This window comes from Malaclemys terrapin, chromosome 10, assembly GCF_027887155.1.
Source record: "Malaclemys terrapin pileata isolate rMalTer1 chromosome 10, rMalTer1.hap1, whole genome shotgun sequence".
Taxonomy (NCBI): Eukaryota; Metazoa; Chordata; order Testudines; family Emydidae; genus Malaclemys; species Malaclemys terrapin.
The window spans coordinates 84,138,308-84,152,037 of NC_071514.1; the positions used below are offsets into that span (position 1 = coordinate 84,138,308).

The 13,730-nt window shown below is 50.3% G+C and overlaps 1 protein-coding gene across 1 annotated transcript in view; it reads left to right on the forward strand.

The window, feature by feature from the left end:
- Positions 1–13,730, forward strand: part of NHERF2 (NHERF family PDZ scaffold protein 2) — a 97,198-nt gene that overhangs the window by 4,197 nt on the left and 79,271 nt on the right. Inside the window, exon 2 of the mRNA XM_054041411.1 lies at positions 6,353–6,613. Coding sequence (XP_053897386.1) covers positions 6,353–6,613 — 261 coding nt within the window. The remainder of the gene's footprint in view (positions 1–6,352; positions 6,614–13,730) is intronic.

The window sequence follows — 13,730 nt, forward strand, 5'->3', positions numbered from 1 at the left end:
AAAGAGCCTTTTGCAGAGGAGGGGTCCCGTTCCCCTGTTTGTTTATAATTTTGTTGCAAGCTCAGGAAGCCGAAGCTGATGACATTTGATTGTATTTATTTATTCCTTCATTGTTTTTCTAACTGTAGATTAAAGCAAGCAGAAAGCGCAAACAGAGGAAGTAGATTCAAGGTGCTTTGCTCCTGTCTTCATTGAAGAATTGCAGCCTGCTTCCCAGTGTTTGTGGGACGGGCAACTTAACACGTGCTCGCCCTGCTGTGTTGACTAACACAGGTTGAAGTCCTAGTGTAGACAAGGCAAGTTGTGGTTGTAACACCTGATAATTGGTTAACCCTAGGTGTCCTCTTGCCCCCGCCCCTCTTAGCTAACACCGCCCATGCTAATATGGGCAGAGAGAGGAACCTCCTAGATCAGAGGTACTCAATTATTGTTTGTCAAGGTCCAGATTTCTTAGTCAAGGTCCAGTCAAGATCCAGACGCCAGAGAAACATTTTTCACACCACAATAACAATAACGATAATAATAATAAGTAAATAAATGAACAGATTTTGCGGTCCGTTCCAAAGCGTCCGGCAGTCCAGATTTGGCCCATCATCTGCCTATTGACTCCCCCTCTCCTCGGTGTTTAGATCCCAGGTTGAGGTTGCAGTGGTGTCAGCTGGAATAGCCTCGTTTGAGTTGTAAACTGAGGAATCATTGAAAAAGGGACATACTGGCACGGTGCAATGTCATTTTAACAGAGCCAGTTTCGAGCTGCCCTTCTGCATCGAGGGTTAAGTGTGGGGGAGGTCACCGTGGCAAACATTACCATTGAAGCCCTGGTGAGCCTGCATCACTACCCCTCCTTGTGAGCCTTTCCAGCCTTTCTGTTCATTGCAGTGGCACTTCAAGATGTTAATGAAGGTTGCATAATTACACAGATGCATAAGGCAAGTCTGTTTGTTAGGCCTTCTAGAAGGCACGTGCATAGACTGCAGACATGGAGCGATTGCTTTCAATCCTCACGCTGCTAGCCCATCGTTCTTGAGGGTGGGTAATAGGGGTGGCTGCCTGTGAATGTTGTCCTTGACACCAGGAACAGCTGTTTGGCTGGGAACGTAATGTTGAGCAGAAGTGAGAAGATGTTCGTTTTCCTGATTTTTCATGTGCTCTCTAATTATATCGATTCTGAGGCAGACGTGAGGTCTGTGAGGTGGTTGAATCCTCTCCCTGAGGAAGGGGTGAGAGCCCCGTTGCTTGAGATGTTTAAATCTAGACTGGGCAAAATTATAGAAACTGTGTTATGGGGAACAATCCCAACTGGGTCTCGGGGGGAGAAACTAGCAGAACTAATAGGTCACTTACACCTCTAACATCTGTAATCTGTTGCTCTTGACCACACTCATGTGAGGTAGGTAACTATTATAACCCTAGTTTTACAGATAAGGGAACGGGAGTGCAGTGCTTTGCCCAAGTCCCCCTAGACAGTCAGTGTCAGAGCCTAGATTAGAAACCAGAGCACTTGGATTGTAGTCCCCTGTTGTCTGCTAGGCCAGTGTATAGCTTTCTTTTGGAAGTGGTTGTCGGTTGGGGCTCAGATTTCCAAGGTGAAAGGCCCGGCGGGACAGAGTGGCTCTTGAGGTTTTGAAGGTCACGTGGAACCTTTCACCACAAGGTCCTTGGTTCCCGTCTAGTCCAGGTTGGGAGTGAGTGGAAGTGGCTGCCCAGGTAATGGTGGTTTAGTGACACTCACTGAGCTGTGGTCTCAGGGTATGTCTACATTATGAAGACTGTAGCACAGACGCAGCCTACACTGACAGATGGGTTTTTTTCTGTCGGTATAGAAACCCCACCTCCCTGAACGACATGAGCTACATCAGTAGAAACCTCTTCTGTTGTCATAGCTGCATCTACGCTGTGGGTTAAGTCCGCATAGGGATGTCAGTCAGGGGTGTGGTTTTCTCCACGTATCTTCACCATATCTTTCTAGAGAAGACCAGGCCTCAGTCCCATCACTGAATGCCTGCAGAAACCCCAGTCACAATGAGTACCATTTGGGTCTCTTGCTGTCGGTCTTGGCAGTGACCCAGGAGCGAGTGGGCCATAGAGGATGTTTACTTGTGTGTGGCCCATCAGCTCGCGGTCGAGAGACACTGCTGGGGGAGGGTGTGTGAGGGAAGCGTACCCAAATGCTGCTCGTGGGGGACCCGTTCTCTGGCTAAGCAGAGGGCTTGCACCTCTCACCAACACTGAACTCCCTATGAAAAAAGCTGCAAGGTGTGATGCAATCTGACCATTCAGAACAGCCATCTTGCCCCATTACAGAGTTAACTCCTTAATTGCTGGGCTCTGCCTCTGTGCTGCAGTGGAGCACGGTACCTTTCGGCCATCTGCTGTTCTGTCTGATTTGTGCCTCTATGGAGCACCTGTCACACTCGGACCCTGCAGCCGGGCAGCACAGAAGCACTTACAATACAGTGGATTTTTTGGACAGGACAATATCTCCTTTGAGCTTGGCTGTGGTGACAGAGTTCTGCCACCTCCGTAGTTATTAAGGTGCTTCCCTGTTGGCTCTGGCAGGTCGAGAGCAGACTAGGGAACCCTGCAGTGCCCTTTGAGGGGAAGTGTGAAGCGAGGAACTCCACACGAGCCTTTGAAAATGATAAAAATGTCAAGGTGACCAGAGCTCCCTTTCCCTCTGCTGGCTGTTAATTGTGTTACAATAGTGCCCAGAGGCCTTACGCAGGATCTCATTGGACTGGGTGTGGTACAAATGCGGAGCAGAAGACTGATTTTGCCCCCAAGTGCTCTGTCTACATTCCCCTCAACTCCCATGCAAAGAGTAGTGCTGAGTGTTTAAAAAAATCACAAGTCCGGTCTAAAAAAATCATGAGATATTTTTTTTTTTTTAAAAAGAACTTTGTGTTCTTCTAGGGAGACCAGATGTCTCAATTTTATAGGGAAAGTACTGATTTTTGGGTCTTTTTCTTATATAGACTCCTATTACCCCCCACTCCCTGTCCCAATTTTTCACACTTGCTGTCTGGTCACCCTATGTTCTTCTTAATTTGCCTTCTGCTTTCTGAACCTTTTGGGTGCACTTGGCCAATGCTGCCTTGTCTTTTTTCTGCAGCCAGAAGGGCTGAAACTTTGTGAATGAAAGCTGATCTTCTCATGGTATCCGTTACCTCCGCGAGCTGAAGCTTTAAGATAAACTGCACGGACCATGCAGGGCAGCAAGAACCCTGCTGATAACAGTGATAATGCCATCTCCCCAACCAGGATTGGATGGGGGCTGGCCAGAGCCTGCCCCCTAATTGCACACCAGCCAGCGGATCAGCTGGAGTGGCACCTCCCCATGCTTTGCCTGTCACGGCAGGGCCGTCTCTCTGGCCCTAATTCTGTCTCTGGACAAGCTCATGTCACCGTCCCTGCCTCTCCGGTTTCTCTGAGCAGCTGAGTCTGATGAAGTGTCTAAGCAGATCTGAAAGGGAGCAGCAGGGATTTTCTGGGGATTGATTGGGTAGCTGCTCCTCAGGCTGGCTCCGTGTTATGGATGGGAGCCCCGGCCGTGCTGCCTCCAGATACGAGCCAATGCAGAGAGTGACAGGATTTTTTGCTGCGCAGTGGAGTCGCTGGTGCAGGGACAAGCAGCTGTGTCCGCAGTCTATAAATTTCTCATCGGGCTGTTTTCCGTTTGTGGATGCAGGTTCTGTGACCTGGCCTGGGGTATGCTAGGTAATTGAGCAGTGGGGTTGTTTGTCACTTGTAACCTTGGGGATTGTAACATGTCCTGTACCCTGAGCAGAACAACTGAAGCTGCAGGCCATAGCCCGGTTAAACATTAATTGGTAGCGAATCTGAAGGTGGAAGGTAATTTGGGTGAAAATGATCATGAAATGATACATGTCCTGATTGTAAGGGAAGGAAGGAGTGAGAGCAGCAGAATAAGGACAGTGGAGTTCAAAAAAGCAGACTTTAACGAACTGGTCGGTAATGTTCCCTGGGAAGAAATCCGAAGGGGAAGAAGGAGTTCAGGAGAGCCGGCAGTTTCTCAGGGAGAGTCTATTAAAGGCACAACTGCAAACTATCCCAATGTGAAGGAAGTATAGGAAGAGGCCAATATGGCTTCATCAGGATCTCTTTAATGACCTGGAACTCAAAAAGCAATCCTACAAAAAGTGGAAACATGGACAACTTGCTAAGGAGGGGTACACAAGAACAGCACAAGCATGTAGGGACAAAATCAGAAACACCTATCAAGGGACATAAAAGGCAATAAGAAGAAGCTCTTTATATACATTAGAGCAAGAGAAAGACAAAGGACATCTACTTAGTTGGGAAAGAGAGCTAATAACTGATGACATCAAGAAGACTGAGGTGTTTAATGCTTGTTTTGTTTCAGTCTTCACTAACAAGGCTAATGGTGCCCAGATATGCAAGGCAATTAACGTTAACAACAAAGGGGAAGGAACGCAAGCCGAAATAGGGAAAGAACGGGTTAAAGAATATTTAGATAAGTTAGATGTATTCACGTTGGCACAGGGCCTGATGGAATTCATCTTAGGGTACTTAAAGAACTAGCCGAAGCAATCTCAGAACCATTAGTAATTATCTTTGACAAATCATGGAACACGGGTGAGGTCCCAGAGGAGTGGAGAAAGGTTACTATGTTTGCCTATCTTTAAGGGGGAACAAGGAGGACCCAGGGAGTTATAGACCAGTCATCTTAACTTTGAAACCTGGAAAGAAACTGGAACAAATTATTTAAAAAATCAATTTGGAAGCCCCTAGAGGTTAATGGGATTATATGGAATAGCCAGCATGGATTTGTCAAGAACAAAATGCCAGACCAGGATTACTGGCCTGGTGGATAGGAGGGAGGAAGTATACATGATAGATCTTGATTTTTAGCAATGCTTTTGACACAGTCCCACATAACGTTCCCATAAACAAACTAGGGCGTGTGGGAGGGCGTAACTAGTGGGGTCTCGCAGGGGTCAGTCCTTGGTCCGGTAGTAGTCAATATTTTCATTAATGACTTGAATAACGGAGTGGAGAGAGTGCTTATAAAATGTGCAGATGACACCAAGCTGGGAGGGGTTGCAAGCACTCGGGAGGACGGGATTAGAACTCAAAATGACCTTGACAAATTGGGGAACTTGTCTGAATTCAACAAGATGAAATTCAATAAAGATAAGGGCAAATTACTTCAGTTAGGAAGGACAAATCAAATGCACAATCACAAAATGGGGACTAACTGGCTAGGTGGTCATACCGTTGAAAAGGATCTGGGGGTTATAAGCATCCGGAGCCTGGACTGCTTCGCTCCAGCTGGAGGGCAAGTTTCCCAGCAATATCCTTGCCCCTTCTGCCCTAAACAGGAGACCCCGGGAGAAGGTCAAGTGATGTTCAGTCTATAAGAGTCCGTCCTCTGAGATCACCCACAAAGGGACCAGCTGATAGCTGTTTGGATGGCTTTGTTGGGTGGAGTCTTGTCTGCTCCTATCCATGAACTTATCTGGCCCTGTCACCATAGTATTCGAGCACTTCACAAGCATCAATGTATTTATCCTTCCCCCATGAGGAGGGCAGAGCTGTTATTCCCATTGTACAGGTGGCAGAGCTGAGGCACAGAGAGACTCACCCAAGGTCATACGGGGAGGCTGTGGCAGAGCCAGGAGTAGGAACTAGGTCCCAAGCATCCCATTCCCACCACTAGCCTGTCCTTCCTCTCACTAGCTTGGCCGGATGCCACCAGCTCCTTTCACCATGTCCCTCAGTTTAAAGAACAAAACCCAGCCAAACCCCGTCCCGCAAACCATCTCCTGACAGCAATTCATTCCCTACTGACCTGAGCTGGATTCTGAGCTGGGATTTAGGGGTGACGGACCCCAGATCCTATTCTCAGCCCCTTTAGCTGCCATTTGCTTTCCTCAGCTCTGGTGTCTGGTAGCACAAAGCCAGGATGAAGGCACAGAATCAGATCATTTCTTTCATAAATATGTGTGTGTGTGGGGGGAGACAATCAAATATTTCAGCACCCTGGGGAATATATATGAGAGAGAGAGAGAGAGGGGGGTTTGTGTGTGTGTGTGTGTGTGTGTGTGTGTATATGTATATATATATATATATATACATACATACACACATACACACACACACACACACACAATATATATATATATATATATATATATATATATATATATATATATATAATCAGTTCCTAGGAAAGATTCTCGTTAAGATTGCTGAGACCCCGGCCTTGCAGAGCAGCTGCATCGGGAGAGTGGCCTGGGGGTTGTGGATCATGTCATTTGGTTTGCAGTTGCCGGGCTAAATCTCTCTCCTCCTTTCTGTTCCCTTCCAGGTGGTGCAGCGCATCAAAGCGGTGGAGTCTGAGACCCGCCTGCTGGTGGTGGATAAGGAGACAGACGAGTACCTTTGCGGCCTGCGGCTGACGTGCACTGAGGAGATGGCGCACGCCGGGATCCCGGTGAACTCCAACGTGTCGCCAGCCAAATCGCCCGGCAGCGACAACGGAGACGTTTGGAAACCGCAGCTGGAGCTGAGCGGCGGGAGCCTCCGGAGTCACTCGTCGCACAGCTTCACCTCGGAGAGCGGGAAGAAGGTAAATGGACAGGGATAAATAGCGGGGGGGGGGGGGCGCTCTAGTGGGATGGCTCTGGTCCAACTGGTGCTTCTGCAGATGGCTACCGAGTGAAGTCCCCCGCTGTTTTCTTGCAGCCTTGTGTTACCCGGGCCTCTGCCCAGCTACCACCAGATGTGCATCGAGTTATGCTTAGCAGGGAAATGACAAAACCCTGCTGAGATTTGTGCTGGGCCCATGTGCCAGGGGAAGTGACTGCCTGGGAGACCCCTTGCACCCAGGGCAGCCGCTTTCCTGTCTGCAGAAATTCTGTGTGCTTCATCCGCCATTTGGAAAAAATTGTGCGGCCAGGGGAGGAGCTGGGAAGAACCCCCACTCCCCTGCTGGGCTTTGTGCTGTTTCCTTTCTCCGGACAGTGGGCGATCTCCCCTAAAACCTGGGGAAAGCTATTACTGCTTGAAGCTACGTTACCTCCTGCTGGGTACTCTGGTCCCAGGGGTCGTGAAGGAGCATAGGCGGGAGCTGGCAGTGCGGTAACTGGCCCAGCCATGCTGTTTGGGGAGGGTGGAAGGGAGCAGGGAGCTATAGGGTTAGCTGCGTTTGGAGGGTTGATTACCCACAGAACCACGGCCCTCTGCTGTGCTTTGCCCTTTATCCCAACTTCTCTGCTCCCTCCTCTACCCTGCAGACCACCGGGGAAAATGTAGGGACCTTGGGCATGTAATGAAGCCGTGAGGCTCATGATGAGTTTGTCCCTCTCCTTGTATTTCCATGCGGGGGGAGGGGAGGGAACCAGGGGGGCTATTGTGATCCTGTTTCTGTTTAAACAGGGAGGGAATTAGCCACTTTAGAAGATGCATGTTTCTTGCCTTGTTAGATCTTCGGCAAAGTTTCTTTTATTAACTCCGTGAAGAGGGAAAGAACTGGAGGTGGTTTCCAGGGCTGCGGGGTTTCGTGGCGGCGGTACGGGGTTTCGTGGCGGCGGTACGGGGTTTCATGGTGGCGGTACGGGGTTTCGTGGCGGCGGTACGGGCTTGCGCTCCATGAGTGGCAAGAGGGATTCATGTCCAGGCTGCTCACTCTGGATGTTGGCAGAAGCGGCACAGGGATGTTGCGTGTCACTGAGCTGATTGTTTTATGACCCATCCATGGGCTGTAATTCCCCCAGGACTTCTAATTGCAAACATCCCTGCCGCAGCCGGGAAACCCCTTCTCCCAGCTCAGCTCAGTCACTGCACGATGCAACCACCCCCGTTTGTTAGTGACTGAAGGTCAGAACCGTCTGATGACTGGTGGGTCTTTGTCCTGCTCCCCTTGGCAGCAGACAGGCCACGCTCTGACTGGATCACAGAGCTCGAACGCTCAGGTTTTAGGTTCACTGGGGCACCGGGTGTGCAAATCTTGTCCTATCTCTGAGCAGCAGGTTCCGCTTTCCAGGGCCCTTCTGATCAGCCCTCAAGTCGGCGGAATTTTTTTTTTTTTTTAAATTAGTAAAAACAAGTGAACGTGTCTGAATTTGTTGGAGCAAGAGACTTGTGGTGCTGTTCCCTCTAGGGAGAGAGGGAAGCGGCAGCTCAGATTCTCCTGTCTCCTTTGAGGGGTAACGTGCTTTCCCTGCTCCTAGTATAAAGTCCCGGTGACCCGCCTTGCATCCTTTGATACAGAGGCCTGTAGACTCTCCTGGAGGCTTTGCGAGCTGCCTCGGCTCTGTTATGGGACTCGCCTTTCTTTTCCTAGGGAGACCAGAGGCAACGTGGTTTCACTTTGAAATGCTTTGAAGGCCCGGATAACAGTAATCTCTAGCTCTTATCTAGCACTTTTCATCCATGGATCTCCAAGCGCTTTCCAAAGGAGGTCAGCAGCATTATCCCTAACATCCTGAGCTCCTTGCCGCAGAGGAGCGGGTCTGTGAGACGCAGAGGGTCAGGGTAGCCAGGCCGTCTAAGGTGCTGTGTTAGGTCACAGCATAGCATAAGCTTACTGTGTTCATCTGGCCTGTGTTATCCAGGAGGTCAGACTAGATGATTCCAGCCTTGGAATCTACCAGTCGGTTCCAAGAGTGGGTGTTCTCCTGAGACCTGAGCAGAGAAAGGGGTGGGGGTGGAGAAACTTGTCAAAGAATTTATTTTTAAAAGTTATGAAGCGTGTCCAAGAAATGATTCCAAGCAGTTCTAGTTTGGCCTCCTCTAGACTTGGCTTCTGCTCTCCCGGGCCAAGCACAGTAATAGAGGGGGCCCGGAATAGAAGCAAAACTGAACAGCTCGATGGTGCGCGAAGCCCAGTGAGATGGCTTTGCCGTCAGACCGCACAGGTTGCTTTGCTAGATTAGGGCTCCAGTTTCCAAAAGTCCATGCCACGTGCCTGGTGGTGTGGTGTGTGCCTCACTGCCTTCTACTGGATGGAGCATGTCAGGGCTGCTCCGGTATTTGGGGTTCCCGTTAACGGGTCAGGCAGCAGGAAGGGGTGTGTGAATCAGCCTGAGGTCACGAATTCTGTTCCCTGGGTTGCCTGCTGATGCCTGTGGCTGTGGGTATGTACTTGTGGCTTGAGGCAGATCGCTACGGTCTCCAGAAGCCGAGAGAACTGACCTTGAGGATGGATTGACGTGTGTAACGGCTCCAGTTAAAATGTTGTTTCTCTTCCTCTTGCCCCCTCTCCGAATGAGCACCGCGGGGACCCACCTCCGCCCAAAGTCGCTGGGTCTATCGGTGACCCTGATGGGGGCGGGGTCAGAGGGGAGCAGAGCAGCACAAGTTAGGTCCCGCTCCTTGTTTATGAAGGGAAACGGCTCGAGAGAGCGTGGAACCAAAACAACCCAGCCTGGAGAGATTGACGGTTGGGGCCTCTTGCTGGGTGCAGCAGGAGAGTCGATAAATACTTGGGACGAAACGGAGCTGTGCTCCGACGTGAGCAAAGCGAATGAGGCTGCAGCAAAGCACAGCGAGTGACTTCCCAGGCTCCCTGCTCGGCCTCCTTGAAAGTGAAACCTCTTTCCCGTCTCCCATTGTTCGGGAAACAGCAGCTCTGATCCTCCCCCGCCCCCTCCCAGCACTGAAACCCATTGTGTGCTGAAAAGAGCATGGCCTGGGTGGGGCAGGGAATGAACTGCTGGGGAAGGGAGCCGCGTGCTCATGGGACAGTGGGGTGTGCTGTTTGCCCAGCCTGGCACAGCGAGTCCTGTGGTGAATGCCCGTCAGCTGTCAGGCCCCCACAACGGAGGCTCCTGGTCATATTGCGAGCGCCTCTAATCACGTTGCTCTGCCGTCCTCTCCTCGGGATCACCTCTGAGGCTGCGGGTGGTTTCTGCATCACTTCTTCATACAACACTTCACACTTGACAGCGGCTTCAAAGCGCTTTTACGGCCCGTCACTAGCCGCCTTTGGGGGACGGGGAGTGAATGTCGTTCTCCTCAGTTGATGGAAGGGGAAATGGCGGGACGGGGAAATAACTATTCTTGGGGAGGGAAGTGTTTCTGAAGGGGCCAAAGGTCAAACAGCAACTAATTGCTCAGCACTGGGATTAGAACTCGGGGCCTTGAATCCCATGTTCAGGCCACTAAATTGCCCTGCTTCATTCGCTTGCTCGTGGTGTTCTAGGTGAGATTAGATTTGGCCCGTCCAGCTGGCAATCAGCTTTTCAGGAAGCTGCCATGGGACCTCAGGCACCACCCACTGAAAACACCATGCCTCTGCAGAGAGGTCCTGGGGCTCCCAGGGGAGTTTCCATTCATGATCGGTGTGGCTGCAGGACTCTAGGGAATACGAGCCTTGCCCCATTGTGCTGGCACTGCTCTGTGGGAGGCACGGTTGCCTGTCAGTGCGTGATCAGGTATTATTACTGGATTCCCCCCGTGCCAGAGCTTTGGGAAGCTGGGTAGATACAGTATTGGATCAGTGTCTGCCTGAAACCACAGTGGGATTTCCCTTTCCCAGCTAGCAAAGAATTAAGGCGATGGGGATCTAACGACCCCTCGATGTTTCATGAAAGCTGGCGTGGGGGAGGTGGCTTTTGACATACAAGAGGCAAAGCCGTGATTTTAACCACCGTATGCTGGTATTCCGACCCATCTGACAGCCTCAGGACCCACACGGCTTCAGCTCGGGGGGCAGAAAGAGGTAAACAGGCAGGGATAAATAGTATGGAGGCGTGGGAAGCCCTGGGCATCCGTGGCAGGACAACGGTACTCCATCTCTGCCAGGCGAGCCATGAAAGAGGATAGCAAATTGCTTAATAACGGACACCCACAGGCATGTGCGCTGTGTCTGACGGCAAGCCCTGCCGTTGTGTTGGCAGCCTGGAGACACGGCGTGTCTGGAACGGGTGTCGCCCTGTATCATTTCAGTTTTGATCGAAAAATTTTAAATGACTTTTTGTCAAAGAAGTGGAACGAATAAGGGGGAGGAAAACGCAATATTTCTATTATACCAAACCACGTGGCCCAAATGTGCTCCTATTGAAGTCAGTGGCAAAACCCCCGTGGGACAGATTCAGGGTAGGGCTTGATCCATTTGTGTCTTTTATGGTGTATTTGACTTTGGCTTGATTGTTGTAACACGAGTGTATCCTCAGCGTCTCCTGTAGGCACGCAGAGCGACAGCCACGCAGGTATTACTGACATGGTTCTTTTACGGGACTGCTCAGTGGGGCCCAGAGGACTATACTGAGAAGTAATGGGCTGAAATGGGGGAAAAAGGCAAATTTAGGTTGAATATTAGTAAAAAAATTAATCCCTGTGAGGTCCTGCAAGGGAAGTGGTCGAAGCCCCGTTGTTTGGACTGGAGAATATACTGTAGGGCATAATCTAGCATTGGTAGAAGGGGAAGAGAGTAGTTGGGACATAATTGGTCTTTAATTTATATGAGCTAAATTTTGCTCTTGGTTCCACCAGTACAAGTGAAGTCAGGATTTGGCCGCATCAAGGCAGTGCCAGCAGTCAGACGCTGGACGGGTTGAATCCAGCACTGTAAAGGAGGGGAATTGTTTACCCACACCCACACACCTCTCCTTCCCTCGGCACATGAATGCTTTTGAGACCTGGCTCCCTTTGGGCCGCGTGGCATGGTACTCCTTAACTGATGGTGGGCACAGTCATGCAACACAAGCACACAGAGTTGTCCTGCTCAGTGGCTCTGTTCCCCCGGCCAGTTCCAGTCATTGTCAGCAGAGCCGGCGTGGGGAGCAGCGCCATGTGCAATGTCCATGGATGCAGTGGGGATGGTAACTTCCTGGGGGATTGTGCAGGTGGGCTGGTCGGGCTGGGAGCTATGCTTTTTCACACTGCAGCAGCCTTATGTTGGAAGAACAAACCACCCTCTCGCCTCCAAAACCCACCCGCAACAACTGTCATTTGAAAGTGTCCCCCCAATAGATCAACTTGCCCAGGACTGTGTCCCTTGAAATAACCACGTCAGGGTGCTGAATAATTCAGCGTTTATTACAATCACCCTGGCTGCCGTGAGACAGCCGATCGGCAGGGCTGCGGGCCAGAAGGTTATGTCATTGACTAGAGTGAGCCCTGCCATTCCATGCCCTGGGAACAAACAGAGAGCCACATAAACGGGATGGCGTTGTTGCAGGGTGCTTTTGTTCGGCAGGCCGCCCCGGTGGTTTGTTCTCTCTCACAATCCGATACAGTGCGATTCCTTTGGACTAGAGTAGCGTCCTTCATACATCCTATCCGCAGACACTTTCTGGGCAGAACCGAGCCGAGTGCGTGGGGGAAAGACACATGATGGGGAGGAGCATTAGGGGCTGGTAGGACAGAAATTAAAGCAGAACGCCTGTCCCTACTCATTCCACGGGAAAAAATGGCCAGAGTGCAGGAGAACGATCCAAGAATAGGAGACGGATACATTCCAGTAATAACTCGCCCCCTTGACACCAACACCCCCAGGTCAGCCATCCCTTTGGTGGGAACCTTGTGCTCTGGAACCAGAGTTTGGGGTGTCCGTGACTGGGATGTCCGTGTTTGGGAGGTCGGTCTCTTCTAACTGCTGCTGGGAATTTTTTATCCTCCAGTACAGTTGAGTTTAAATGTTGTTTTTTAAAGGTCCATGTCTCCCTGTGGAGCAGCGTGAGGGGTCCAAGCCCCGATTTTCTGTGCTGCAGGGGGTTAATAGATTATTGACTGTAAGGTCAAGAGGGACCATTAGATCAGTCAGACCATCTGTATAACACAGGCCAGTGAGTTTTACCCACTTACCTCTGCACTGAGCCCAATAACTTATGTTTGACTCATGCAAACCTTCAAGGATGCAGGATGCAGAACCTGTGAGGAAAATGGGGAATTTCAGTCCAGATCTACTGTGCAGATCTCCAAGGAGAACTTCTCCCACTAAGTCAGGGATGGCGTCATGTGGCAACAACCAATACGGACTCCTCTCCCCGTGACGGCAGAAACTATTTAGTAACAGCGAGGATCCTTAATCCATAGTGAGTCTGTGTTGTCAAACACCCCTGCATCTCCCAGTGCTCAGCCATTATCCCAAGTTATCATTAGAGCAATTAGGATGGGATTCAGCTCTGTTCCATTTCCATTGTGGCCAGCTGCAGGAGAAAGAAGTGAGTATGGAGTCATGTCATTGGGTACCATCATTTTCAGATATCAGCTCCCCTCCCCAGCATGGTAGTAACATCTCTTTGTGGAGCACCTTGGATCTCAAAATATGGTGCGAATTGTATACCTACATATGTATACCACCTCTGGAGTACTGGAGCTCACACCGGTAAACAGGGGAGATTTTGGCAGAGATGCACAGGGACAAATGCGCCCTTTAAGGATCTTAAAGTGCTGACCTAAAGGAGCTGAGAATACCTTGGGTTTTCAGGTCTTGTCCAAAAGTCCTCAACTTCCTTGCCCTGGAAGGAACGGGGCTGGAGCTAAGCCAGCAGTTTCAAGGAATGTAGGTGTTTAAAGCCAGCTGCTTAAATCACTAAGCTATCTCCTCTGGCATCACCCTTCGCCTGTACTGCTGTGAGGTGTTAGGGGAATCCATCTTTTTACGGTCATTTGGTTTGAAGTCAGTGGTTGCTTTGCTTAGCTGGAGAGGGGGTGTGCGCCTGTGTGCTGTTTGCCTGGCTTTCAAGAAATTTCTCCCCAGGAGGTAAAATTAATATAAGATTTAACTGATACATTGT